General features: G+C 38.4%; 2 protein-coding genes across 3 annotated transcripts in view; both read left to right on the top strand.

The window, feature by feature from the left end:
- Positions 1-10,987, top strand: part of PIR (pirin (iron-binding nuclear protein)) — a 118,714-nt gene extending 107,727 nt beyond the window's left edge. For both annotated transcript variants that reach the window (XM_011957886.1, XM_011957887.1), the window contains exons 9-10: positions 5,434-5,500; positions 10,670-10,987. In XM_011957886.1, the coding sequence (XP_011813276.1) occupies positions 5,434-5,500; positions 10,670-10,782 (180 nt within the window). In that variant the 3' untranslated portion in view covers positions 10,783-10,987. The remainder of the gene's footprint in view (positions 1-5,433; positions 5,501-10,669) is intronic.
- Positions 10,988-11,215: 228 nt separating this feature from the next.
- FIGF (c-fos induced growth factor (vascular endothelial growth factor D)) overlaps positions 11,216-27,763 on the top strand; it is a 39,385-nt gene continuing 22,837 nt past the window's right edge. The window contains exon 1 of the mRNA XM_011957888.1: positions 11,216-11,935. Coding sequence (XP_011813278.1) covers positions 11,846-11,935 — 90 coding nt within the window. The 5' untranslated portion in view covers positions 11,216-11,845. The remainder of the gene's footprint in view (positions 11,936-27,763) is intronic.

Below are 27,763 nucleotides of genomic sequence, written 5' to 3'. Positions count from 1 at the left end.
TATATTGGACCACAGCCACACCCATTCATTTCCATATTGTCTATAGATTCTTTTATCCAATAATAGTGGAATTGAGTAGTTGCAACAAAGCCTAAAACTCTCTGGCCCTTTGCAGAAAACATTTGGTTTACTATGTTGTAAATGCTCAATAATGGTAACTGGAAAGTTTATAAATCCAAACATCTAATTTGATAGTCATACCACACACATGTTACCTAATAAGGATTTATACAGTATACTTGAAGGCTTAGGGAACATAACAGTTTCTACGGGTAGAAAAAGGCTCCAAGATACCCTGACTCACTCAAGCTCCAAGCCAGTGTTATCCTCACTTGGACCTAGCGTTAGCCTGAGGATTTGATAAAGAAGGAAGATGTGACTGTGCCAATCCCATTTCCACTAAATTGTGGTCAAGAATGAGAAGCTGATTTTTTGCCTGGCTTTTTTCTGGCTTTGTTCTTCCTGCACTTTTACTACTCTTCCTTTCTGTGTTCTCCACCATCACACCCATTTGACTACTGGTTGCCCAGTAGTATGGGCAGTATCTCCTATAGCGGCCAATCTCCAGGACAGAAGAGGAGGACAAGGAAGGGATGATGGAAAAGACCACAGCTTCTTTCTGCTCCAGTTTTCCCTGTTCCATCTTAGAACTTTTTCAGAGTTCTTAGAGACTGGAATCAACTCCAGACTACTCTGGACATTGAATCCTGGGCTAGTACCAGTCATCCCAGAATAGCTTCTGTTTCAAGGGCTAAGGCTTCCTGTGCTGCTTTGACCTACTGATGGTACTCTGGACTTTCTCTTAAGATGATGGTTGCCCTGATGGCTCCACGATCAGGAGTACAAGAGTTTGATATGAAAGGCTCCATCTCACCCTTAGGCTTATGTTTATAGTGGTATCCTACTGAGAAGGTCTTAAGCCTCATGGATTAGCAAGCTCACCCATAGTGGACCAAAGAAGATAATACCTCATTGGCTGTCATCAAAGCCATACTTCAGAGTAACAGTGCTTTTTAACTGGCACTATTCATGGAAAATTTATTAATATAATAAAGATTAACATTTCACTATATATAGCATTTGATTAAAATAAACATTGAAAGAGAAATAAAACAAAACATCCTATTAAAACTAGAGACAACTTTTTTGCTTGTTTATGTGTAAAAGTTCATGATGAAATAAACCACTAAATTTTTAAGCTGATAACAGTTAATTGTTTGAACTTTTCATTGGCCCAAGAAGTATAAACAATGAAGTCTGGTAGGAGCAAATGCATGCAATAAGTCACGCTAAAGCACAGTTTCTTTCTGGTAATTTTTTTTCAGGTAATATATCACTATAATCAATATTATTGATGCAAAAACATGCCCTTTGATCAGCAGTCCCCAACCTTTTTGGCGTCAGGGACTAGTTTCATGGAAGACGATTTTTCCTCAGACAGGATTGGCTGGGAATGGTTTGGGGATGCTTCAAGCGCATATACAATACATGCTACAATACATGTAGTATTGTGCACTTTATTTCTATTATTATTACATTGTAATATATAATGAAATAATTCTATAACTCACCATAAGGTAGAATCAGTAGAAGCCCTGAATTTGTTTTCTTGCAACTAGATGGTCCCATCCGGGGGTGATGGGAGACAGTGACAGATCATTAGGCATTAGATTCTCATAAGGAGTTTGCAACCCAGGTCCCTCACGTGTGCAGTTCACAATAGGGTTTGTGCTCCTATGAGCATCCAGCACCACTGCTGATCTGACAGGAGGCAGAGCTCAGGTGGTAATTCAAGCAGTGGGGAGTGGCTGTACATACAGATGAAGTTTCACTACCTCACCTGCCACTCATCTGTTGTGCAGCCCAGTTCCTAACAGACCACCAATTGGTACTGGTCCATGGCCTGGGGGTTGGGGACCCCTGCCTTAGATTCATACTTGGAGTCCTACTGCCATCTTGAGCTTTATATTTATAGTTGATGAAACAAACTGAGTAGATACTCATAGTTTAGAAGTTATCAGCTCATTAAGTGAACCGTAAAACTTTCACCTGGGCTTTGATCATTTATTGTTGGTATCAGTGGAACTTGAGACATATCTTTTTTTTTTTTTTTGAAATGGAGTCTCGCCCTATGGCCCAGGCTGGAGTGCAGTGGCGTGATCTCGGCTCACTGTAAGCTCCCCCTCCCGGGTTGAAGCCATTCTCCTGCCTCGGCCTCCCGAGTAGCTGGGACTACAGACGCCCACCACCTCGCCCGGCTAATTTTTTTGTATTTTTAGTAGAGACGGGGTTTCACTGTGTTAGTCAGGATGGTCTCGATCTCCTGACCTCGTGATCCACCCGCCTCGGCCTCCCAAAGTGCTGGGATTACAGGCGTGAGCCACCGCGCCCGGCCGGAACGCGAGACATAACTTGGCAAAAATACTTATGGAATAACAAGAGCAATTCAAAAAAGTAAATTATTAAGTAAACCCAGAAGAGCCTAACTCTGTACCAGAAACTCTGAGAAGGTGCATCAAAGCAAAAGACATGGTCTGGGCGCCAAAAGATGGTGAATGTTAGTTGGGGTGAAGTAGTAAGTGGACCTCTGCTACTTTTGTATGGGTTTTTAAAATCAAATCCCATAAAGGCATTAATTTAGAGCCATGCAAGGACTTGGGTTTTAAATAGGTCTTTAATTCTCTTGGCTTTTGCATGATTTTCATCATTTGACACCATAGACAAGGTCATCATAGACAAGGACTTTTCAAGATAACGGCAACTGAAACTTTCAACCACATCATCACTGTATTTTCTGGAATATCTGGAAAGATTATTAGATTTCACCAAAGAAGGCGAGTTCAGGAAAGAAAATGTCATCTAGGTTCATGTTTGCATATTTTGATAGCTAGTTGGGTTATGGATAAGTAAAGTGATGGTACATAAATAAATATAGGCCTTGAAATGGTTAAACAGAGACTTTTTTAAACGTAAAGAAGTGATCAAAACATCATAACTGAGTGGATGTATTAAATGATCCCAGCCCTGGGATTGTGGGGGGTAAATCAAGACTTTTGAAGAAACCATTCTACTCTACAGTCCCATTTGTTTTTTAAGTTGAAGGCAGGAAAGGGAAACAAATTTTAGTCATGTGAAATATGGTAGTTTTTATTAAATACATGGAAGATTAAGGAATTATTAATTTTTATTGAATTCAGTAATAAATCTTCTGGAACTAGTAACATCATAATAATTTCTAATTAAAGAGCTTTGCATTAGTAGAAGTATGATATAGTATAATATTGACTTACATATTTAGAAATATGCTATTATTAGAATTGGGGTGAAGTTTCAAAAATTTTGAAGGCTTCATTTTAAAGTGCACAGTCATTTTGGCTTTGTTTATTGTTTTATTCTAAGTAAGATAAACCTAAAAGAAGCCTGAAAAGAAATATATAATGTTCATTTATCTATTAGTGAGTAACTACGCTAAAATTTAGTGGCTTAAAATAACAATCATTTATTATTTCTCCATGTGGTGGGGAGTTCTTCTGCCAGTTTCTCTGGGGTCACTCATGTGGCTGGCAGGCTGGGAGCTGGGCACTGCTGAGGCTGTTGTTTAGAGGTGCCTCAGTTCTGCTCTAGGCGGCCCCTCCATTTGGCTAGCTTGGGATTCCTCGCGACAGGGCAGTCACAAGACAGCTTCCCAGAGAGGGAGCATTTGCATATGGGAGGAGCTATGGAAATGAAGATAGAAAAGCAGAAGCTGGGGTATCAGAAAAGTCACCAACCAGTTAATCTGGAATGCCAAGCATATCCAGGCACTACAATGAGGCCACAAAAGAAGTCTAGTGGAGAAGTCTGTAGTTCTGCAGCCTAGTGTCTAGGGATGGGGCTGCAGCCGCTCTTAGCAGAATTAGCAGTCAGGAAGAAGAGCTGGAGGTGGCATGCAGGAGAATGAGGACAAGGTAAGGTCTAGCAGCACCTCTGACTCTGCCTGTTACAACTAACCGCCACGTTGTCTCAATTGTTACCAGGGCACAAAACACCACATATATCTAAGTATATATGTAATTCACTTCTGACAGAACTACAGTTCTCCTTAATTTCAAATCAAACACCCATTTCTAATAAATAAAATTACTGAAAAGTATATATATATATATATGATATATGTATGATTTTGATAAAGATAGGACTCTTACAATTATAACCTGTGAATTACTTAACATACTTAGTTTTATATAATGAAATGCTCTAATGATTGTTAAACCAGAAATGCATTTGATTATAAAACAATTCCCCAAACACAAACTTTAGAAAATATTTATTTTATGTTTCTTTTTAACTTTTAAAATTAGCAAATTTTTGTAGCAATTTAAAAAAATACGAAAAGCATAAAGAAGAAAATAAAATTTGCTTTAATTCCCATTATTCAGAAATAATAAATGCTAACATTTTGGTATTTTTAAACCATAGTATATACATGCCATTTTGTGATATTTACAAAACTTACAATACATTATGAACATTTTATTACACACTTAAATATTTGTTGAGAAAATGAATTTTAATGGCCACATGATAGTTTTTCTTATAAACATAATTTAACCAACCCCTCGGTTTTGGAGAAACGTTTTCAATTTCTGCTGTGATAAATAGTGCTACAATAGTGAAATTCCCTTACACTGTATTGCTAAAACTGTCATTACTGGATTGGAGGACATTAACAATATTGGGGGTTTTGAGTCATATTGTCAAATTGCTCTCTGGAAGGATTACTGCACCAATTGAAAATCTCCCAAACGATATCTGAAGGTGTATTTTTCCCTGTATCCATACTAGCACTGGATATTATGGTTAATATTTTTTCCAGTTTCAGGAAAAAAATCGAATCCTTAATTCTAAGCAAAAACTTGTAGAGACTTTAACGTAATAGGACCCTTTTGGAGGGAAATTTGCGTGAGCAGATATCCCTTGGATGCTCTGTTTTTATAAGGTTCCATTTAGTGCAATATTTCTGGGGCATATTTTACATTAATAGGAATAATTTTCAAAAGTAATAACATCTTATTTTGGATTTGCATAACGATTCTTCCCTTTTAAAAATTATATGGCTACTGAGAAATCATAAATCCCATGACAAGCCAGTTTAATCACATGGTTTGTCATGAAGATATTTCCAGTTAAAGAAATCTTACTTGAAATTCTCCTTCTTAAATTTGAGAATGTTAATATTTTGGTGGCCTGGACTCATTCTTGAGTTCTACTTGCTACTAAACAACTTAAGAAATAAGCACTTCCATATTGAGTGTTGCACAGAAAATATTTTTGAAAATTATATTCAGAATCAGGAACATCGCCCATTTGGCTGGCACGTCAGTTTCAAACTATTCACCATTTGACCTTCGAAAATGCCTGTTTATTGTTTGATGTTTTCTTTGTTAACTTTAGGATCCCAAGAGAAACCACTTTGTCTTAATTGCTGGGGAGCCGTTAAGAGAACCAGTTGTTCAACATGGTAAGACCAAAATGACAATGATTTTCTTTTTCTTTGAAAACACTGTACATGGATAGTATTGTTGGGAAGAATAGCTGGATTTTTTTTTTTTGTCCTGTCTCTCCATCTACAAATCTGAGGATTGTTTCATTTTTCTGTCATCAGAGGGAAATATATACATGATGTTTATTCATCTGTTTTTTTTTTTAAAGAAACATTTCTTAAATACCTATTATGTGTAGGATATTGAGTTTGGAACTGTAGGAAGAACATTTTTGTATTATGTCATAAGGAATTTTAACTTGAAAAAAAGATTCTACAGTCTATTGGGAACTTTAACATCCTTTTTATCTTTATCAAAAATAAAGGTGATTTCAATACTGTCCTGTAATCTATTGCATTTTTAGTAAAAAAAAAAAAAAAAAAGAAAGATCTGAGAACTGGAAGATAAGATACAGCCTGAGATTTTTTTTTTCAATCTTATAAAGAGACAAGTATACATATGTAACAAACCTGCACGTTATGCACATGTACCCTAGAACTTAAAGTATAATAAAAAAAAAAAAAAAAAAAAAAAAAATCATAGGAATAGTATTTTTAAGAAAATAGTTATTTTTTGTTTATTTAAAAACATGAATAGAGGTAACTGATATAGCGGAAGGAGTACTGCACTTAGAGGCAGAAAATCCTGGCTTAAGTACCCATAACGGTTACTTCAACTCTTTGGGTGTTGACTTCTTAATATCATTGTTGTTTGATTAAATGAAGGAACATCTAAAAGCAATTAAAACACATTTTATTATTTAGATAAATGCTTACAAAACATGTATTCACTTCACCAATTATTAAATTCAACATGCATTAAAATCCCATTGCATTTCCCTGCCTTGCATGAATTCCCAGGTACCCACAATGATTGCAGATAACCGCCAGCCGCTCATAAATTTAAAGAACACGGATTACTTTAAAAATATTCTTTTTTGTTCTACTAACTACTTCAGGGGGAACATTAAATTGTACCCTGCCTCGGCCTGTAGCATTTGACAACCATTTTGTATGCATCTGATTTCCATTCCAAAGGTTTGTGGTTCTTATTTCCTTTTCTCTCAGCTGAACAGCACTGCAATATTATAGTTTGTTTTTCTGGAAAAAGCCTTCAGACAAACTGAGTAGGGTCATAATCTTTATTCCTAGTAACTAACATTTAGGTGGGAAAAAGATGTGTGAGATGGAAGTCTTATTTTAGGCAATCTCCTCGGTACCAATAATGAAAAGCAAGAGTCTAACTGAATTAGGTGACAGATCAAAGGAGTGGGACTGCTCAAAGCCACCCTACGCTGGGGTCATGTGGATCCTCTCCCAGTGGCTTGGAATACAGGGACACTGGGTATGCCTGCACATACAAACCCACAGTAATCATACAAAATAAATATGTCCCTTGAAAGCTCAGTTACTGAGAAGCAAAGCGTTTTGTTTTTGTTTTTTAACTTTTAAAAACTCAGACATTTAAATTTTTCTTTTACTTATGCGTGTTTAAAGGCAGCCACAACCATCTTTGGACTGGGAACTTGTACAAATCTCATGAGTTAGCTAAGACCCTTTCTCCTCTTATCATCGTGTGTCCTTAATTATTCATCCACAGATTAAGCACAGGAAGTCATAGAATGTTAGGATAGAAAATACCCTTAGCCATGATGTAGTCATGCCTCTTTTATAGATGAAGAAAATAAAATCCAGATATTTTATTTATTTACTTAACAGATACTTGCATAGAATTTACTATTTCCTAGACATTGGTTAAAGCACTTTGCTAATGTTAATCCATTTAACCTTCAAAACAACCCTATGAGGTTGGTACTCTCATGCCCATTTTACAGATGAAGAAGCAGAAGGTCAACGGTTCATTGGCTTACTCAAGGTCACACAGCTGGATTCACACTCAGGCTGTCTGTTTTCCAAACACCCTGCCCTTCTGCCTCTTACCATGCTGGTCATCTGTTGCTCTGCCCTGTAGCTTCTCTAATGGAAAGTGATTGTTAGCAGTGGAGCCGGGACTTGAACCCTAGTCTCCTGACCCCATGTCTTGTGTTCTCTCCACTATACCAAAGTTCTACGTAACAAGAGGTTAGACGCACGATTTTATATAAGAGAGGGGCTTCAGAGGCTTAATTAGAGAAGTGATGAAAGCTGTAATTTGAAAGAGAATTATAGATAACTATCAAATAATTTTCTTGTTCACAACCCTTGTACTTGATCAATTTAAAAACATGCTTTCTGGATTCAGTTTTCTCCTTGAAGATTTGAGGAGATAAGCTTCATCAGTTAGCTTTAGGGGACTCCAAGCTTCCAATGCTTCCCTGTATAACAGAGCCTTGTTTCCCTAAAGCATGGTCCATGGACCAGCAGTATCAGCATCACTTGGGAGATAGTTAGAAATGCAGAATCTCAGGCCTCCAGACCTCCTGAATCAGAATCTGCATTTTAATAAGATTCCCATCTGATTCATGTGCACATTATAAATTGAGAAACATGGCAGACTACCCCAGAAAGTGTCAAAATGGAAGCCTAGAAGCACACCATTCTTACAGAAAATAGTTGGGGATGGGAGTACTGCTCCACAAGTCCCAACCATAGCAAAATTATGAGGCACAAGAATTTGGTCCTTGACTCAGTACCTGCTCCCATCTTCCAAGTTGCATTTCCCTTTCCCCTGCGTGTCCTTTAAAAAGTTGTCTTCCCCAGGGTACCCTCTTGGGTTTATTGTTTATTCTGCATATGACAACTCTCTTATTCTTTCCTACCTAATATAGTCCAAACCTCCATTTCCAGATGAAATTTCTTTCATGAGCTCCAGATCCATAGTTTCAACAATGTACCAAAAACCTCTGCTTGAGAAACCACTGTATTGTCTCTAGTACCTCTATGTTAAGATATCCAGAACCGGGCCGGGCGTGGTGGCTCACGCCTGTAATCCCAGCACTTTGGAAGGTCGAGGCTGGTGGATCACTTGAGGTCAGGAGTTTGAGACCAGCCTGGCCAACATGGTGAAACCCCATCTCTACTAAAAATACAAACATTTAGCCAGGCGTGGTAGTGCATGCCTATAATCCCAGCTACTGAGGAGGCTGAAGCATGAGAATTACTTGAACCTGGGAGGCGGAGGTTGCAGTGAACCAAGATCGCACCCCTGCACTCCAGCCTGGGCGACAGAGCAAGACTCAGTCTCAAAGGAAAAAAAAGAAAGAAAGAAAAAGAGAAAAAAGAAAAGAAAAACAAAAAATATCCAGAACCAAACACCTTGCTCCATCCAAAGCCTCCTGTGTCCTGTATCTCAAATACCCTTAACAATTCCACCATTGACTCAGCCTCCCAAGTTAGACACCTGATGCCAAAATTTTCTTTAAAAATTATAAATCATTATATTACTCCCTACTTAACCTTACAGTGATTCATAATCACCTGCAAAAGTAGGTCCAAACTTCTTCCTGTAGATTGCATCCAAAGTCCAAAAGGATCTGGTTTCTTCCTATATTTCAGATCGCCATTTTCCCCCCTTTGATCCCTCCCTCCACCACGGTACCCCTATCCCCTCCAGTATTCCTCCAGCACGCTAATTCTGAACATGCCTTTCCTCCTTGTGTGACTGCTCAAACATCACTCCCTCTGTGAATCCTTTCCTGGATTTCTCCTCCTCCCCCTTTCTGTGCTGATTTTGTAGTTTTTACACTTTTATCCTTCCATATTTCACGCAGTTTTGTAATGATTTCTTTTCATATCTGTGTGATAGATTTGAGTCCTTGAGGAGAGGGAGTCTGCCATTTATTTGTCCTTCATCTTTATGTCTCTAGCTTCTTGCACAATGTCTGTCATTTAATGGGTGTTCAATAAATACTTTAGGTAATTGAATGAATGAATTTAGGTGCCTGGGTTTTTTTCTTCCTACTTGTATTCTATTCCCCACATCCTCTCCAAAGATTTCAGCATCATCAAGACATATTATCCTGTGTCTTCCTTCTCAAGATTTAAATTATAGTGATCACCAAATCCATGTTGATATGATAACAGTGGTTAAGAAGTTTGAATGTGTTATTTTCTCTAAGCAATACAGTTATGTATTAATCAGAATCTCCCAGAGAAAGCCCCTTAGAGCAGGCAGTTCCGTAAAAGGAATGTCAGGAACTTCTGCAGACTGGATGAGGACATATACTGAGTGAACAAGTCTGTCAACTGTTCTAAAGACACTGTCAATGCCATATAAAAGCTGGCCTTGTTCATCTAGCAGATCATGGGAGTGAGACAGTCCAGCGCCTCTCCACCCATACAATATATGAAGAAAAGGGGAGAAACACACGTTGCCTCCTGGTAGGTTAGGGGAGGACTTCTGGTACATTTTTAGCAAAATCTGAGTTCAGACCCAGCAATTAGACAAAAGGGTCAGCAAACTATGGTCCATGGGCTACATCTGCCCACTGCATGTTTTTGTAAATGAAGTTTTATTGGGACACAGCCATACCTATTCACTTTTGCATTATCTCTGGCTGCTTTTGCACTTTGATGAAAGAGTTGAGTAGTTGAGACAGACACTGTTTGACCCACAAAATCTAAAATACATACTATCTAGCCCTTCCTAGCAAACATTTGCCAACCCTAGAAAACTTTTTAAAAATGATGCTGTTTGACTAGAAATTTTTATAATCTTCTGTTTATTGTCAATAGGTGCTGCCAATTTTCAAAAAATGACTTAGAATCCTCAAATGAGTATATAGCCTTATATGCTGCTTAGACACCAAAGCTATGATAAGATTTGTCAGTTCTTTGTATCACATGGGTTCAATTCTTGACATCAGCTAATGTTATAAAAATAACTACAAAAATGGTTGTAATAGAACCAAATCTAAGACTCTTTTTAATATAAAAGATCACCATTGCTGGTGAGAAACCTATACTGAATGGGTGAGATGCCCTTGCATTTATCTGAAGTTTTATCTTTATAATCAATAATCATACACAAACCTAGTCAAAAAACTCATTTTATAGTCCTTGGGGATTGGACACTGTGAAATAAACTTTTACTCTTCAGATGTGCTTGGATTTTGTTTTAAATTAAGAACCACAGAAACACATACCATTTCTAGTGGTAGAGGAAAATATTGCCACCCAGAACTTTCTGAATGTCTCTTTCTGCCCTAGGTCCATTTGTGATGAACACCAATGAAGAGATTTCTCAAGCCATTCTTGATTTCAGAAACGCGAAAAATGGGTTTGAAAGGGCCAAAACCTGGAAATCAAAGATTGGGAACTAGTGGAAAGCAGGAGAGCAGGTCTCGATGTGTCCTGGAATTTTGCCATTTATGAGACTGAGCCGTTGAAGGCATTCCATTTCTAAAGCTTATTTAGCCGGTGCTTCTAAAGAATTCCACACTAAAGTGATAACATGGTTTTTGTAACAAGAAAGGTAGTATATTTCCTGGCACATGCAAATAAACCTAATCATTGCTTCTTTAAAAATCAGTGTTTTTCATTTGAAATACCTAAGTTCCTAAGCTTCTGTTTAAAAAGTCATTTTGTGTATGTTTGCCTCTTTTTGCATGTACGGACGGATGTTTTGATTATTTTTGTGCATGTGCAGGTTTTCAAAATCATATTTGATTGCTTTCTGTGTGTCATTGGCAGCAGATGCATGAGCATCTGAGGTCCCTTCTTAAGCAATCCTACTGAGATACAAAGGTCAAAGCTATGTGCTGGGGTTTCATGTTACAGGTTATCTGCTTTAAAATAACGGCAGCCCTGAACATTTGAGTCAGTTCTTAAAACTGCCCTGCTACTGGTAGGGACGCAACAGGATTACAGCCAAGACTTCTCTGCATTTTCTGCCAAAATCTGTGTCAGATTTAAGACACATGCTTCTGCAAGCTTCCATGAAGGTTGTGCAAAAAAGTTTCAGTCCAGAGTTGGGTTCCAGTTTTCTGTAGCTGTAAGCATTGGTGACCACACCACCTCCTCACAAAGCAACTGGAACCTGCGGCATACGGTGGAGAGATTTTTTTAATTTGCCGGACATGAAATAAATTTACAGTGCTTTCTAATTTCAGGTAGAAGACATGTCCACCTTCTGATTATTTTTGGAGCATGAGAACATTTTAATTTTTTTCATCTCTCTCTCCCCACCCCTAAGATTGTGCGAAAAAAGCGTACCTTGCCTAACTGAAATAATTTCGTTGGATTTTGATCAGAACTGATTATTTGGTTTTCTATGTGAAGTTTTGAGGTTTCAAACTTTCCTTCTGGAGAATGCCTTTTGAAACAGTTTTCTCTAGCTGCCTGATGTCAACTGCTTAGTAATCAGTGGATATTGAAATATTCAAAATGTACAGAGAGTGGGTAGTGGTGAATCTTTTCATGATATTGTACGTCCAGCTGGTGCAGGGCTCCAGTGACGAACATGGACCAGTGAAGGTAGGTGAGCTCAATTTTTAATATGATGAAGTTCTTTCTATTGGCTCATACAGAGGACTTTCTTTGCCCTCACTATTTTTGAAACAATATAAAAATGCAGAACCATCCTAGTAGTGGACTGGACAGGATATATCCTGCATTTGTTAGTGACTGTTCTGTTCCTTAGTCTTATTAAACTTCTGGCCATGAGTCTTTGAAAATGCTGGGGTGGGGTCAGTTGTTTTTTGAAGTTACGGTAGAACATGAGCAGTCCGGAATCTTTTCGGATGGAGAAGTTTCTCCTCGGTTGCATATGCAGATGGCACAGTGGTTTTTTTAATGAAACATTGATTTGTTTTTATGACTGATAACTTTGTGGGCCATTTATTTTCAGGTCTTTGTGAGCAGCAGAGGTTAGTTTATTTGTTTGGTAAATTGAAAATTGCAGTGCTTTCTATGGGCATTTTCTATCTGCTTTTGCAAATCACTAATTGCCGCCATTCAGAAAAATGTGTTCTCAGAGAGTGTTTGGTTTTTTTGCTTCTTGAAAGGTGTAAAATTCAACACTAATCAAATCTTTGGTTCTATGAGCAAGCATCAAATAGAGCTTAACGAACGGAGGGTAATGCAAAAAATTAACCAGAACATTACTGACTGCTGGAACAATATTTAGCCCAATTTTATGCATTTCATAGATTGTATATATTTTAAGCTTCTATTTTGAAAATGATTCGGATGTAATTGTTTGGACTGAAGTGGTGCTAAATCATTATTGATTTAGGAACTTCTGGCCTTGAAAAGACAATTAAATGTGAGTTTGAGTTTTTGTAGCTGTTGTTTAGGACATGCATTTTCAACAGGGGTGATATCGCCCCCAGCGGGGGAAATTGGTTCGGGGAGGGCTGAAAAAGTTTTACTCTTTTGATACATCACACACAGACGTACATAGAGTACATATGGTATGTATTTTAAAATACGGTATGCATTCAAATGTCGTAAGGGAAAAATGTCTTAAAAGGCTCCTGGCTGGTGTTGATGGCCTGGCGAAGGTGGGGGTTGAGATTAAAAAATGTTGAACGCTGAGCTGGAGGTGAGTAGGAAGTCACCTTGTTTGGTAGCCAGCACTTTTCTGACTTTTCAAATTCCAAATGTACACGGGAGAACTCACAGTGTTCAGCTCCATCGTACTGCCAGCAGCCTTCATATTGGATCTCAAGGCCAGACTGTAGGTCAATGGGAGTGTGAATGTAAGCATAGGTAACAGGAGAAAACAGTCTGACTTGTTTGAAGCAAGTAAGACTTTTCAGACTGTCCAGCTTTGTCGTAAGTTCATAAAACGGAAATCCTTTAGATGTGCTGGGCTCCTCGAGTTTTAAAATATTTCCATTTCCCTTGTAAAACATTACTTTATCTGATGGTATAGCAAAGGAGACTCTGAATTGTTGGACGTAAGTCATATTCTTTAGGTTGCTGAGCTCTTTTAAGGAGCGCAAGCACCAAGAATGTCTCAGGTGTCCTGGGCACTGTGAAGTTTTATTTATTTATTTATTTATTTATTGTTTTATTTATTTATTTATTTAAGATGGAGTCTCACTCTGTTGCCCAGGCTGGAGTGCAGTGATGCAATCTCGGCTCACTGCAACCTCCGCCTCTCGGGTTCGAGCGATTCTCCTGCCTCAGCCTCTCGAGTAGCTGGGATTACAGGTGCGTGCCACCATGCCCGGCTAATTTTTTGTGTTTTTAGTAGAGACGGGGTTTCACTGTGTTAGCCAGGATGGTCTCGATCTCCTGATCTCATGATCTGCCTGCCTTGGCCTCCCAAAATGCTAGGATTACAGGCGTGAGCCATCGCGCCCGGCCGGCACTGCGAAGTTTTAAATGCTTTGAATGTGCTGTTAATATATAAATTTGTTGAATGGAGCAATGAAGGAAAGCAGCTGAATTTGCATGTGACAGAAAACAAGTCGTTACGCGTGGAAGATGCAGCATTATATACTTACTAATATGATTAGCAATTTTTTTCATTCTATACTTACTAATACGATTGGCATTTTTTTTTCAGAATATATCAGAATTTCCTTTAAAAAGTGAAGCTACATATACTGAACTTATATCCACCCAACCCCTCGCCCAATTAAGTTATTTCTAATATGAAGGAAGGGATTGCCCGTAGTTAAACAGAAGTTTTGGCATAGATGTGACAGAGTGGTAAGCGATAGTGAGATGTATAATATTGGTCATAGTTTTCTTTTTTCCCCAACTTTTAAGAATAGAAAACCTAAGAGGAAATAATGTTTCTAAACGTTAAAGTTCTTCTTGTTAAAATTAAAATGTAGTGTGAAAAGATATTCATGATGGTAATGGTTTAGGGTGGTGGTATTTGAATTTTTTTTTTGTTTTTACTTTTTGAAATAAAATGTTTTATTCATGATAAGAAATTTCCATGGTCTTCCTCAGTACTTGGTCCATGTATATTTCTTTCTCCTCACCCTCTCCTCTTCTAACCACTTCTTTTCCAGAATGGATGGTGATGCCAATTTTGCTACTAGGTTGTCCTCCAGCCACCCCCAGTCCAGTTTTCACTTTCTAGCTTTGAACATTGTCCACTTTTCCAGCTTAGACTAGCATTGCCTCTACAATAGTTCTATGTGTCTGTGAAGAATTGTTTTCTTCCTGTAGCGATCATGAAATAGCTACTAGTACTCTGGACAATTGTGCTTAATGCCATTTGGGTGTAAGGCCTCCTAATTTCATTAGTCTTGCCACTTGTGCTTGCAAGCATAGCTGTTTGGAGTCAGCAGTGCCTGGAACATGTGAACTGAGACAAATCTGTTTGAAAATCTCAACTTAAGATTTCAAATCTACTGTGTATACTGTTTAGCTGTTAAGTTTCTCAGTCTAAGAAGAACACATTTTCCTCTAGAAATAAGGTTAACCCAGTACCTATGCATGGTTCATTAATATAATCAGATTACAGCCTAGATGTGGTATTTATTTCTGTTTCTATTTTCTCCAGTTTTTTTAATACAGCTCAGACAGTCATATACAGTTGTACACGATGTGCACTGCACAACTCTAGGGTGCTCCATGCATATAGACACATCTGTATGTGACAGCCCTAAGTACAATGTGGTAGACACTCTGGACATTTGGTAAATAAGTATCTACATCCTCACTCTCCTGTCATTCACATTGGTCTTCTGGCCAGCACTATTTCTGGTTTATTTAATAAACAGTTCTTGTCCACAGAAATTTTGTGAGTCATGAAGACATGTCACTATTGCAACAAAGGAATACCAGGCCATGGTAGGCTTTCACAACTTTTTTCTGACAGAATTTGTTTCTTTTTGCTTTATCTTCCCTGTATACTATCTTTTTTTTTTATCCACCTGCTTTCTTAATTACACTGGTAGAAGAATATTGGTGGGTGATGGAGTCATTCACATTGTGTGTAAGACTAGAATCAGTCCAAGATCCACAGGAATGTGGGATACTTCTAACTTTCATGAGAAGCCACATGGCTCACAAGATTTCTTTACCTTTGTGTCGCTTGCCTTCTCCTGAAATCGTCTCTACAGTGAATCGAATAACAAGGACTGAGGTGTATTTTCCATATTTAATTCCAGGAAGCAGTCCCACTCCTACTCCCTGCCCTATTTCCAGTTCCAAAGTCATGTACAGGGAAGTCCATTGACTTTGATGTTGGTCAAATGGCCCAGCAAACTCTTGTCCACTTTTCTGTCAGGCAGAGTCCTTGGCACAAAAGACATCTGAAATACTTTCCATTAATTTCTTCTTTATTTATGACCTTGTAGTTAAATGTGTTGAATTATATGCTTCTATACACATCTGTTTTAATCCAGTTACTCACTTATAACTGGTGACTGAAACTTTTATATCACTATCGCATATTATTGGTACCCAGGATACAATAGAACCCTCGATATCTTACATCTTCAATATAGTATTTCCTTGTATGACTTATTTCTTAACATAAAAATCCTGTTTTAGACCTGTGGATAAACCTTTACTATAAATCCCAAAGACAATTTCTGGAATGAGAATATGGTATTTGCGCACACACATGATTCCATGTAGAACTTGAGGTAATAAGATCTGGGACTCCCAGATACATTTATTATTACCACAAATGAATAGAGGTGCTACAGAAATAGGCAGAGAAATGACAGTAAAATTGTTTCTGAGCACATTTCTAGGCTCAACTTTTTTCTACAACTTAGGATGAACAGAGACAGTGGAAACTGTATATAATTGGGAATGTGACTGAGATGAGACAAAGATGAGATGGAAGCATTTCTTCTTCCCTTGCTTTTCTGGTGGTAGGTTCACTCTTCTGTCTTCCTTGCCACTAGTTCTTGCAGTCCCTACCAAGACACTAGGGCATTATACAGCAAAGTCACCCTGAGGCCCCCTGCTACTGCATCATGAAGCCTTAGCTGGTTGTGATGTCTTAGTTCATAAACAATCTCCCTTGTCTGTCATTAGAGCTTTCCAATATTTGACAATTCATTCATTTATTTTTTTCAACAGGTATTTATCGGGCACCTATATATCTAGGCACTGATCTAGGGGCTGGGAATGAAGTAGGAAATAAGTCTAGGGGCTGGGAATGCAGGAGGAAATAAGACAATGTTTCAATGCTCTTGGAATTTGCATTCCAAGTATGGTGGGTAGAGGCAGACAATATGCAAATCTGTAACATGTCAGGTGTGACAAATGCTATGAAGAAAATCAAGTAGGGGGAGCTGATACAGTACTGAGTAAATCAGAGAAGACCTTTCTGATTCAGTTATGTCTCTGCAGAGTCCTGAAGGAAATAAGAGAGACAGAGGCAACCATCAATGCAGTGGCCATGGTTGGCACAGCAAGTTGGCTGTGATATCTGGGTATTAGCCAGGGAGCTGGTGCAGCTGGAGGTGGGGTGAGTGGAGGCCAGAAGTGCAGTTGTTGAGGTTGGAGAAGTAGCCAGGGAAGATCATGTAAGGTGTGACTGTGCTCCCATAAAACTTTATGGACACTAAAAATTGAATTTTATGTAATTTTCCTGCATCATGAAATTTTTTTTTTTAAAAATTTTTTTTTAAAAAAAATTTGTTTCAACCATTGGAAAATGTAAAAAATGGTTCTTAGCTAACAGGCCATACAAAAACAGGCCGCAGGTTGGATTTGGCCCATGGGTCATAGTTTGGCAATTGTGTTATATATAAATCATTACACTATTTTATCTTCATCATGGTACACATCCATACCTGACATGTTTTATTTGCCTGTGTATACATTTATTGCTTTGTCGCCGTCTACTAGAATACAAGCTTTTTGAGAAAAGGAGCTCTTAATTGTCTTGTTTACTGCAACATCCCAATCACCAGTGAAAAGCCTGTAATAGAGTAGATACTAAAAACAGTATTTGTTGACTGATTGATGGACTAGACCTCAGAATTTTTAGATGTCCAGGATTAGGATATGAACTATTGCATTAAATCATCTCCAACATCTACTCTTATGATGGCTGGTCTGACTTCATGATTTAAAAAAAAATTCTAAAGCATTTTTAAGGCAGTATAGTCACCCTGTGCTATTTTCCTGTGGGCATAGGATAGGATTTCTGTGGATGTATCAAAGACTCCTCCAGTGTCCTTCCAGGCACAAGCCATCCTATAAGGCGTTCCCTTTGAGGAGCCACAGGTGTAGAAGGAAGTCATCTGAGCCCATTATTCCAGCCTGTTGGTAAGAGAGATGAGCAAAGCAGCATCTGTACAGGGGTCTAGACAAAACTTCGACATCTTGATGTTTTCCTTGATCCCTGAGATCCTTAGAAATGCTACCTATGCTTTCATTTTATGCTAGGTGGTTTGTAAAGTCATGGTAAATTATGGCAAAATACTCTGGTCAGATACTTTATCAGGCTAGGCCAGGATATGCTGTGAAAACAAACACCCCCAAAATCTTGGTGGTCCGTAAACAACAGAGACTTATACCATTTTTATCGCTTATACCACATGACCAGCCTGGTTCATCCGGGGTCAACTCCACATGGGGATTGAAGCTGACTGAATATCTGATCTTGAATGTTAGGAATCACTATGACAGAGGGAGGGAGAGCCCCAGAGAGCCCCACCCTGGCACTTAAATTCTCTGGCCCAGAAGTGACACATACTACCTCTAGTTGCGGCCCCTTGACCCACTGCCCCATCTAGCCATAAAGGGCCAGGAAGTGTAATCCCACCATGCGCTCAAAAGGCAGCGAGATGGAAATATTTGACAAACAGTATTAATGACTGTGACACATAGTGAGTTCTTCACATTGGTGACTTCTAAGTGCTTCTGAACACACCTTTGACTGTAGAATGTCAAAAACATTCCCAATTTTATAGCGGTGTTGGAAAATGAATTGTATTGAGACAACTTGGGAGGAGTAGAAGGAGATAGAATAAAAAGAAAAAAATTCACTGATTTCTGTCACGCCTCCTTTAACACATGGAAGAACATATACATTGCTTAGAAAATCACATTACCACATTCAGAACAACTTTAGTGAAGATGGGAAACAACCATGGCTGGTCAATGGGGTGAAATGTGCTGAAGGAAGACAGATTTATTTCTCAGGAGACATCTTCTCTCTGGGAAAAAGAAAGACACATATTCATCTCGGTAAATATTTGTGGAATGTCTACCATGTGCCAGGCATATGAGTGAAAATGATGTTTTTATAAAATAAAGATGTCTTAAGTATTTGCATGTCTTACTAACAGGGAGTTCAATTTGGCCAGTGGGAAGGATAATTTAATGCCTGAAACTTTAGTAATGTAAATTCTTATGCTGATTCTCTTTTTGTCATTCACTGAGTATTCCTAAGTAACTATAACACTCACATATTGGAGATAAGTATTGGTTTCCTGAAATCTAGATTTGGCTAACATTGCTTCTGGAAAGAGAAAATGTTGAATGTGTTGAATGTCCCTATGGCAAATTCTTGCTGTTGCTTACTGTTCCATTATGGAGAGTGTTAGAAAGAGTGTAATTTTGATTGAATGACTATGCTAAAAAAACACCCTAAATGAGAAACTGCACAGAAAGAACAGAGTGGAATGAAAAAGTGAAAACAACTTTGCAATGGTGTGCTTCATTTACAAGTACATTGTCACAGCAAGACTAGGGATGATTGGGCATCTTAGAGAGTGCAGAGGATGTTGATAAGGAAGAGGAAGAGGAGATCAGTGGATGTTGATGTGGGACACTAGATCCTTAGTGATGAAGTGTGAAAGAGGGTATGCTGGGCTGACTGCCACTGGCATAGCAAGGCTGCCTTGTAGAAGGGACAATAAAGTTTTGCATAAGGATCCTTTTCCCATCCAATGGATTATGCTATACTTTGGCAGGAATAGGGCTGTAGCAGTTAACCATTGCCACAATAATGCTGTGTAACACAGCAGTCCAAATTTCAGTGGCTTAAAACATCACTACCTTATTCTCACTTATGTCTCTGAGTCAGCTGGGAGTCAGAGGATTAAGGCTCAAGGCATAGGTTGGGTGCAGGTCAGCCCCACATGTCTCTCATCCTTCTTTGATCAGTGGGCTAGCAGGAGCATGTGCTTGCAGTGACGGTGGAAATAGAAAAACGTGCAATCATAGGTGAGTTTCAAGCCTCTCCTTGCATCGTGTCTTGTAACGTCTCATTGGTCAATAGGGCTGGGAAATATATCCCTCCCTCAGAGAGTTAGGAGTGGAAATGAAATTGTTGTTAACAATAAATAGCCTAATCACCATAAAGGCTTTGGGTGGCACATTGGGCCCTTGATCTTGGAGATCAGTGACAGAGAGACTGTAACAGACCTCAGGAACCCCTTGGGGTTGTTCAGAGCATACTTCTAGAGGGTCTGGGGTTGTCTTGCCATTCAAGTCCATCCCACACCCATCTGCCCCCACATATCCTAAGCACAGTTATGTCAAGTGACAACAGAGGCATTTGAATGGAGCACAGATTTCAAACACATAAAGGCAGGGCATGGCCATCTCTCCCAGTGCTAGATGATCTGGCTGGGAGAAAACCACAAGCAGTCTTCATCAAATTGGAGGAAGTGGAGGTCCCAGGCATTTAGCCCCCTAGTATGTCCTTAAAAAACCCAGATGGCCATGCACACACACTCACACAAATGCACACACACACACATACATTCACACACACACTCTTTTCCTGCATTTGTAGTTCCTTTCCTCAGTCTAACTTTAATTAAACAACCTGGATTTCATATATATTCATTTAAATATAGAATTTCATAAACGAAAGAGCCCCCAGAACCACCAATGGTAGCATGAGGCCCCTGAAATGAAAGATGAGCCCACCCCAACCTTAAATGGCCAGGTTTCTGGACTTCAGAGAAGCAAGATCAGACCCTTGGCAGGTTCCATCTGATCAGCCACAGCAGCCATAGCTACAGCAATAATTATTAGCAAGTGTGCGTTCTCCCTGCCCTAGTTAGTGTACCCTATACCCTCAGGTGTCATTTGTTCTAGGTAAAGTCAGACCCTAATAACAAAACACCAAAATGTAAAATGTTGGTTGTTTTGTTTTGTTTTTTTTTTACACACTTCTAAAGACATGTGAAGCCTGAGCAGATACCTTAAAATTCATCTTCTATCTGAAAACATCTCCTAGAACCATTTTTAAAAGGAGACGGAGGCAAGGTGGAGAAAAAAAGTTTGTCTTTGATTTACCCTGGGAAAGTTGTCTTTTAAAAAAATGTTAATGTCTATGTACTGTGATTGGAGTTGCCGTGTCTTGCTCTTTTCAAGCTCACCACTGTGGCTCCTAAGGAATATCAGGGCCCCTAAAACACAGACTTCTAAACCCCAACACATAGGACACACCTATGTGTGGAAAGAAAGGAAAGAGGAAAGAAAGGAAGGAATGCAACATTTATTGTGTGCCTACCGTATACCTGACCCTTTCCTACATATGGCCTCATATAATCTCTTCATCAGCTTTATGAGATGACTATTATTAACAATGCCACTTTATACATGAGGAAATCAAGCCTTAAGGAAGTCAAATACCATATCCTCAAATAGCTAAAAAAAAAAAAAAAAAAGTGCCTAGATTCAAAGACAGTTTATTTTTTTTAACTTATAGAGTAAAATGGATATTTTTCCTTTTGGTGTGTAGTTCTATGAATTCTAACACATGTATAGATTTATATAACCACAACTGTAATTAGGATACAAAACTATTCCATCACCCCCCAAAAATTCACTTACATTATCCTTTTATAGTCAGACCCTCCTCCCAGCCTCCCAACCTCTGGCAATCACTGATCTGTTGTTCTTCACTATGGTTTTGCATATTTGGTTCACTGTCATTCTGGTTTTTTGGGAATGTCATATAAATGGAATCATACACTATGTAACAGTTTGAGATCGGCTTCTTTCATTCATACTGCCTTGGAGATTCTGCGAGTGTCCCTGTAGTTCATTCCTTTTTATTGCTGAGTAGTATTCTATTGATTGCCGAACCATTCACCCATTGAATGACACATAAGTTGTTTCTAGTTTTTTGGCTATTGTGAATAAAGCTACTACAAACATTCATGTACATGTATTTATGTGAACATAAGGCTTCATTTATCAAGGGTAGAATCCCCAGAAGTAGGACTGTTGAGTCGTATGGTGAGCATATGTTTATAAGAAACTGCAAACACATTTTCCAGAGCGTTATGCCATTCAAAGCCAGTTTTGAACAATTCAAGTCTATGCTTTCTCCTTTCCAGTAAGCTGTTTCTCCAGATGACAGAGTGGTTTACTATATTAGGCAAAGCTTCATCTTGGGGAGTGTTATTTCCAACTGAGAGCTACGGGAGGCAAAGTTACAAAACTTCAGCTCAGACTCACAAATCTAACTTGATCTGGGAAGACACCTCGACAGATGGGGGAGGGACAACATCTGCTGAGGAAGGCTGGGAGTGGAGTGAGACTTTGCTACTTGGACCCCAAACCAGGAAAAATTTGGTGGTTTTGGTTTAGCCTGAACCATCAGGTTAAACAGGAAATGCAAAGTGCTCTTCCAGTGAGACAGAAGAAGCTGCTAAGAGGTAGAGGGAACATGGAACTATTTGTATTGCAACCGAATCCACCTCCCCAAACCCACTGCAAAGGGAAATTGCTGACTGCAGTGTCCCTGAACTCCAGGGTGAGTAAGAAGAGAACCACGCCCCCAGGGAACACTTGTAAATCTGGAAGCAAATCTAGGGAAAGTTGTGTGAAATGTGTCCCTTCCATAACTCACCCTAAAGCTTCTGGATATTCTAAACATACAAATTCTATTCATCACACCCTTTTATCACCAAGCTTCCTGAAGGCATATTGCCAACACAATTTGACAAAGAAAATAGCACCAACAACTTTTCAAAGCCTTGGAAGGATAGTCTCAGACCCACGGCTCTCAAGAGGTCCAGGGATGAATTTAGCAAGGCTGGCCTCCTTTTCCATATATATAGAACAAGAGGATTGTTAATAGCATGGGATTGGAATGGCTCAAGAAAAGCTTTTTGCAGCTCTTTGAGAAAAGTAGCCAGGGTCCCCCTTTAAACCTTTGCTGACGGCCTTATAGCTCAAAACCAGCATTGGAACTGGCTATGTACTCCCAAACCAAAGCCTCTTCCACTTGGCATGTATATTTATATTCTCATTTATATCTTCTTTCAAATACCTTGTAGGACTGCCTTTTGAAAGGATTATAATTTATACTTTTTTGTTGAATTCAGTAGGTTAAAGCAGTACCTATTTAATTTTATTTTGAAAAATTGGTTCTTGCTTTTTGGGAATTTGAGAGGCAATTTAGTCTGTCATTTAGGATGACATCATATAAGGCAGCCAACTTCATCATGCTATTTAGCCTGAAAAGCGATATTATTGACCTTCAACCTTGAAACCTTGAAAAAGTCGTACAGGTTGGGAACTGACCTGCAAACGGTCAGGTATCTTGAGATAGGAAACGGATTTGCAAATCCAGGTCAGCAAGATACTCATACAAATATTTTGAACCCAAGGTATACATCAAATAGATTTATAGACTAAGACTATTTCTGAGCATGCATCGACCATTTGAAGACTAGTGGACTTGCATGAAGTTCAGGAGTTAACCTGGGTCTTGTAACTTAAAATCAGCCATTTCTCATGCCCTAAATTAGTAGTAGAGAGACAGTATAGAGAATTCCTATATAACCCTCACCCATCTTCCTCTAAGGCTAACACCTGGGAAGTTTTTTTAAAAAAAATCCTGATGGCAAAGCTGCAGCCCAGACCCAAAACATGAGAATCTCTGAGCTGCAGCCCAGACCCAAAAAATGAGAATCTCTGAGATTAGGATTCGCGCATCAGTATTTCTTTGAGGCTTATTCCCGGGTAGATTCAAGAAGAAGCCAAGATTTTGAACCCCTGCTTTATTTGTGTGTGTGTGTGTGAGAGAGAGGGAGCTTTAATGACACAAAATGCTTCTAGCTACAAGTTATACATGTATTGTAAACTATATATAACGATACAAAGTGCTAACTAAATAGATGAAGAATGCATAATCACTTTGACTCAGTTAATCCAATGATTTCCACAATGGGTTCATGAAAAAACTCATCTGACTGGCTAAGTCTTCAATTCTCATCTTTTTAGAAGAGTACATATGTTTACTGCAATCACGGGAACTTGTTGCACTTTCCAATGTGCAAGTTTGTGCAGTTTTGCTCTTGATTCTGTTTACAAATATCTTAAGCCAGTTTTCATCAAACATATGAAAAATGAAGCCTGCCTTTTTGTCCCCAAATTGTAAACAGGTGTAAAGCTTTTAAAACATTAATCTCACAATTTCAACAGTTCATTGTTGAATTCTCCTTTCCAATACGCAATGTTTTCGTTCAACACAAATCTGGGTAGCAGTAAAACGTTCATCCCATGTGTTAGGGCTTTAGATACATACTACATGCTTTCATAATAAACTCTACTGTGATGATGAATCCAGGTTTTAAGTGATTTTCCATAATTTCACTGATGCTTTAAGAAAAAGAGAAACACTATGTTTATTTTTAATGTTGAAAGAAATAGTAAATATACCCAGGTTCAATGGCACTACTGATAGAACTGCTGCTGAATTTGGAAAGAGCACAATGCGCTAGCTGTAAGAAGTCACTTTCAGGTAAAGAATAATTTTACTTTTCCCTCCTGTAATACCAAATGCATACTGTAGCAGTTTAGCTAGTCAGTTCTCCTAACTCTGTGGCCTTTCCAAGTTTATTCAGGCTTTTCAAACATCAGTGAGCCATCAGATTTACTTTCTTCCCAAAGAAATTCAAATATGAACACTTGAAATAAATAGGTTATAGAAGGCAAATCAAGTGTTATCAGGTTTAAGAATAAGACAGAAATATGGTGTAATAAAAAGATGTCCAAAATTATTTAGACATCAAATGCAAGAAAGAAAAAAAATTACTTGCAAAACTATTTAGGATATATCATCTTTCTTAAAGATGGCCAGCTATATTCTTAAAAAAAGATTAAAATTTTCCTGTTTAATCTGCATGTTATTTTCCACTATAACACATTAATTTTACAAATGCTGATGTGAGAGAGAAGAGTTAGATAGTTTCTGCAAACTGGCAAACCTGGCTGTCATAGAGTTTTTATTGAAGTTGACCTGATGCACTTCATAGATGGCTAGTTTTAAAATGAACAATGTGAACCCCTGCTTTAAACCCTTCTCAAAGTGCAGTCAGCCAACCAAGAATATCGCCCACGCCTGGGAACTTGTTAGAAACCACTTTGTGAAACTCATTTCCTGGTATGACAATGAGTCTGGCTGCAGCAGCAGGGTGGTGGACCCCATGGTCCACATGGCCTCCAAGGAGTAACACCCCAGGACCATCAGCTCCAGTGAGAGCATGAGAGAAAGAGAGAGGCCCTCAGCTGCTTGGGAATCCCTGCCACACTCAGTCCCCACCACACTGAGAATGTCCCCTCCTCACAATTTCCATGCAGACCCCCTGAAGAGGGAAGGGCCTAGGGAGCCCCACTTTGTCATGTACCACCAATAAAGTTCCCTGTACTCAGCTAAAAAAAAAAGAAAGAAAAAGAAATGCAGCATCCTGTCTTGGCCCAAACCCACTGCATCAGAATCTGCATTTTAACGAGATCCCCAGGTATACACATTCAGTTTTGAGAAGCAGTACTATATATAAAATATTCAACAGACCACACAAACCTGGGCCCAACTGCTATTTGTCAGATACATGTATGTATTTATTACTTATAAATTCCTTCATCAGAAACATATTACATGCTTATTACTTTCAAAAGAGGAATCAGACACATATCCTACCCTCAAAGAGATCTCAGTCTAGGAAAGGGAATACAATGTGTTCATAAATAATATAGTCTAAGTTAGGGACTTCATAAAATGCTTGATGGAAGAAGTGGCATTTATTTTGGACCTGGAATGAGAATTGAAAGAAGATATTCAAAAGACAAGTGATTTAGTGATGTAGTTTGAATACATGAATAATCTCAAGGTCACTTTTTCTATAGCTTTCGGTGAATCAAGTTGTTTGACTTGAAATATTTATTCAATGTATATTCATACATTGAATAAATATTTATTCAGCTCTTACTATTGCTATAAGATACCATTACTGCTCAAGTGGCTTTTACAACCTAGTGGGGAAGACAAGCGGATAACAAGAAATGACACAATTCATTAGTGTTACTGGTAGTGTTATGAAGGACAAGGATGGGGTGGCTAGAAATCCATGTGACAGATCAGACCTAGGCAGGGATGGGAGTTGTGGAGGAGGTTTCCCTGAGTAGGTAACATCTAAGCTGAGAAAGATTTAGGTAGACAAAGAGTGAATGGTATTCCAGGCAAAGGAAACAGCATGGACTAAGGTCAAAACAAGAAGAAATGAACCAAAGAACAAGTTGATAAAATGGATGTCCAGTAATATTCCATTGTTCAACTATGCAACATTTTTGATTGCCTCCCAAATTGGGTCAAAGTAGCCTGGTCTTCACACCTCCAGTCCTTCCTCTTTTTAAAAATTTTATACAACTATATTGATATAGAATTTACACACTATAAAATTTACCTTTCGCTTGTTTTCATTCAAGAATATTAGGAAATTTACTGAGTTGTATAGCTATCATCCACATAAGGTCCATTATGCCCCTTTACAATGAAACCTCCATTCTCACTCCCAGCCTCAGGCAGCCAATAATCTATTTTCTGTCTCTAGGGGCTAGAAACTTAAGAATGGAATTAGTTGGTGTATAATAAATTTAGCTTATTAGAGAACTGCTGAACTCTTTTCCAAAGCAACAATACAATTTTACAGTTTCATCAGCCATGTATGTGGGTTCCCGTTGTTCCATATCCCTTACAACACTTGGTATTGTCAGTCTTTTTGTTTATAGCCATTCTACTGAGTGTGAAGCGGTATCTCGTTCCACCAGTTCCTCTTCCTAACTTCTTTGCCAGATTCCCTACTCCTAAACCTGCTCTATGCCCAACCAAAGTGAATCCCTTGCTGTTTTTTCTTGTTTGGTTTTGTTTTTTTCACTGAGGCTCGTTGATATCCCCAAATTATGCCTTTCTTCACTCTTGGAATGTGTTACTTGACTGGACATGTATTTTTGGTGAAGGAGAGGGGCTGGGCTGGAAATTGAGAGCTCAAATTGGTAGGAGTACAGAAGGTCTTTGACTTCCTCACAACATGGGACACTTCTAAGCTTCTCCTACAAACCCCACCACCATACTTTTCCAAATATCTTGCCTGCCATCTTGGTCACACATGACCTAAATTAATACTTCAGAAGCTATGGAGATGCTCATGCTTCCTCAGGGGAGAATGCTGTGTGAACTTAGAAATTAACAAAAGGAGAAATGACTACCCTTGAAATTGTACCACAGAAAGGAGCGTACATTCAAATGATGGTGAAGTCTTATTAAAAAGACTTTAAGCCTCCCAATTTAGAAGCTGACTTGTGGTAGCCAAGAAACTAGAGAATGATTTGTTATTTAAGAGTGAAATTGCTAGTAGTCTTGGATTAATTACCATAAAAAAGCTGCTGCTGTAATAAAAAGCAGAGATCTGGTAACCCTGCTTCACTTCCTTTCTCTTGATGAAAACCTTTTAATTATTTTAATTTTGATTAGCACTTCCATCAGAAAATAGGAAGAAATTAGGAGCAATTGGCAAAGGTTTAGTAATTAAAACCACTGAAATCAATGGTTTAAGTATGTATTTGGGATAATCACACTTTTTAATTTTTATTTTTGTCTTACTCAAGTGGATAACATAAAGTTCATTATACAAAAACCAACCAGTGCAGAAAGCCGATTGGAAACAAACAACCATTCTTGAACCCTTTGAAAATGTATGCCTTTGATGAATTAGTTGCCAGGTTTCTACTTATGTTTAATTGTTAGTACTTCCACTTAAAACAGCAAAATGACTGTCTGCAATTTCTGTTATTTCAAACTAGATTTTAAATTCTGGGGTTGAAAGGAAGCTTAAATAACTCTGAGTACTTGAGCAAACACTGCATTTTTTATGATGAGGCAAGTTGCATGAACCATTTAATTACTTTAATTCAATCCAGAGATTTGATATTTTCTCCTGAGTTCTCACAGTTGGATAGTTTAAAAATATTTCTAAGATTGAGTTGAAACCTGTAAGAACTATAATAAAACTGTCTGTCTGTTTTCTTTTTCTTTTCTTTCTTTCTTTCTTTCTTTCTTTCTTTCTTTCTTTCTTTCTTTCTTTCTTTCTTTCTTTCTTTCTTTCTTTCTTTCTT

This window comes from Colobus angolensis, unplaced genomic scaffold (assembly GCF_000951035.1).
Source record: "Colobus angolensis palliatus isolate OR3802 unplaced genomic scaffold, Cang.pa_1.0 Scaffold450, whole genome shotgun sequence".
Taxonomy (NCBI): domain Eukaryota; kingdom Metazoa; phylum Chordata; class Mammalia; order Primates; family Cercopithecidae; genus Colobus; species Colobus angolensis.
The sequence above is the reverse complement of the archived record's forward strand: the minus strand, read 5'-3'. Positions and strand labels throughout refer to the sequence as shown.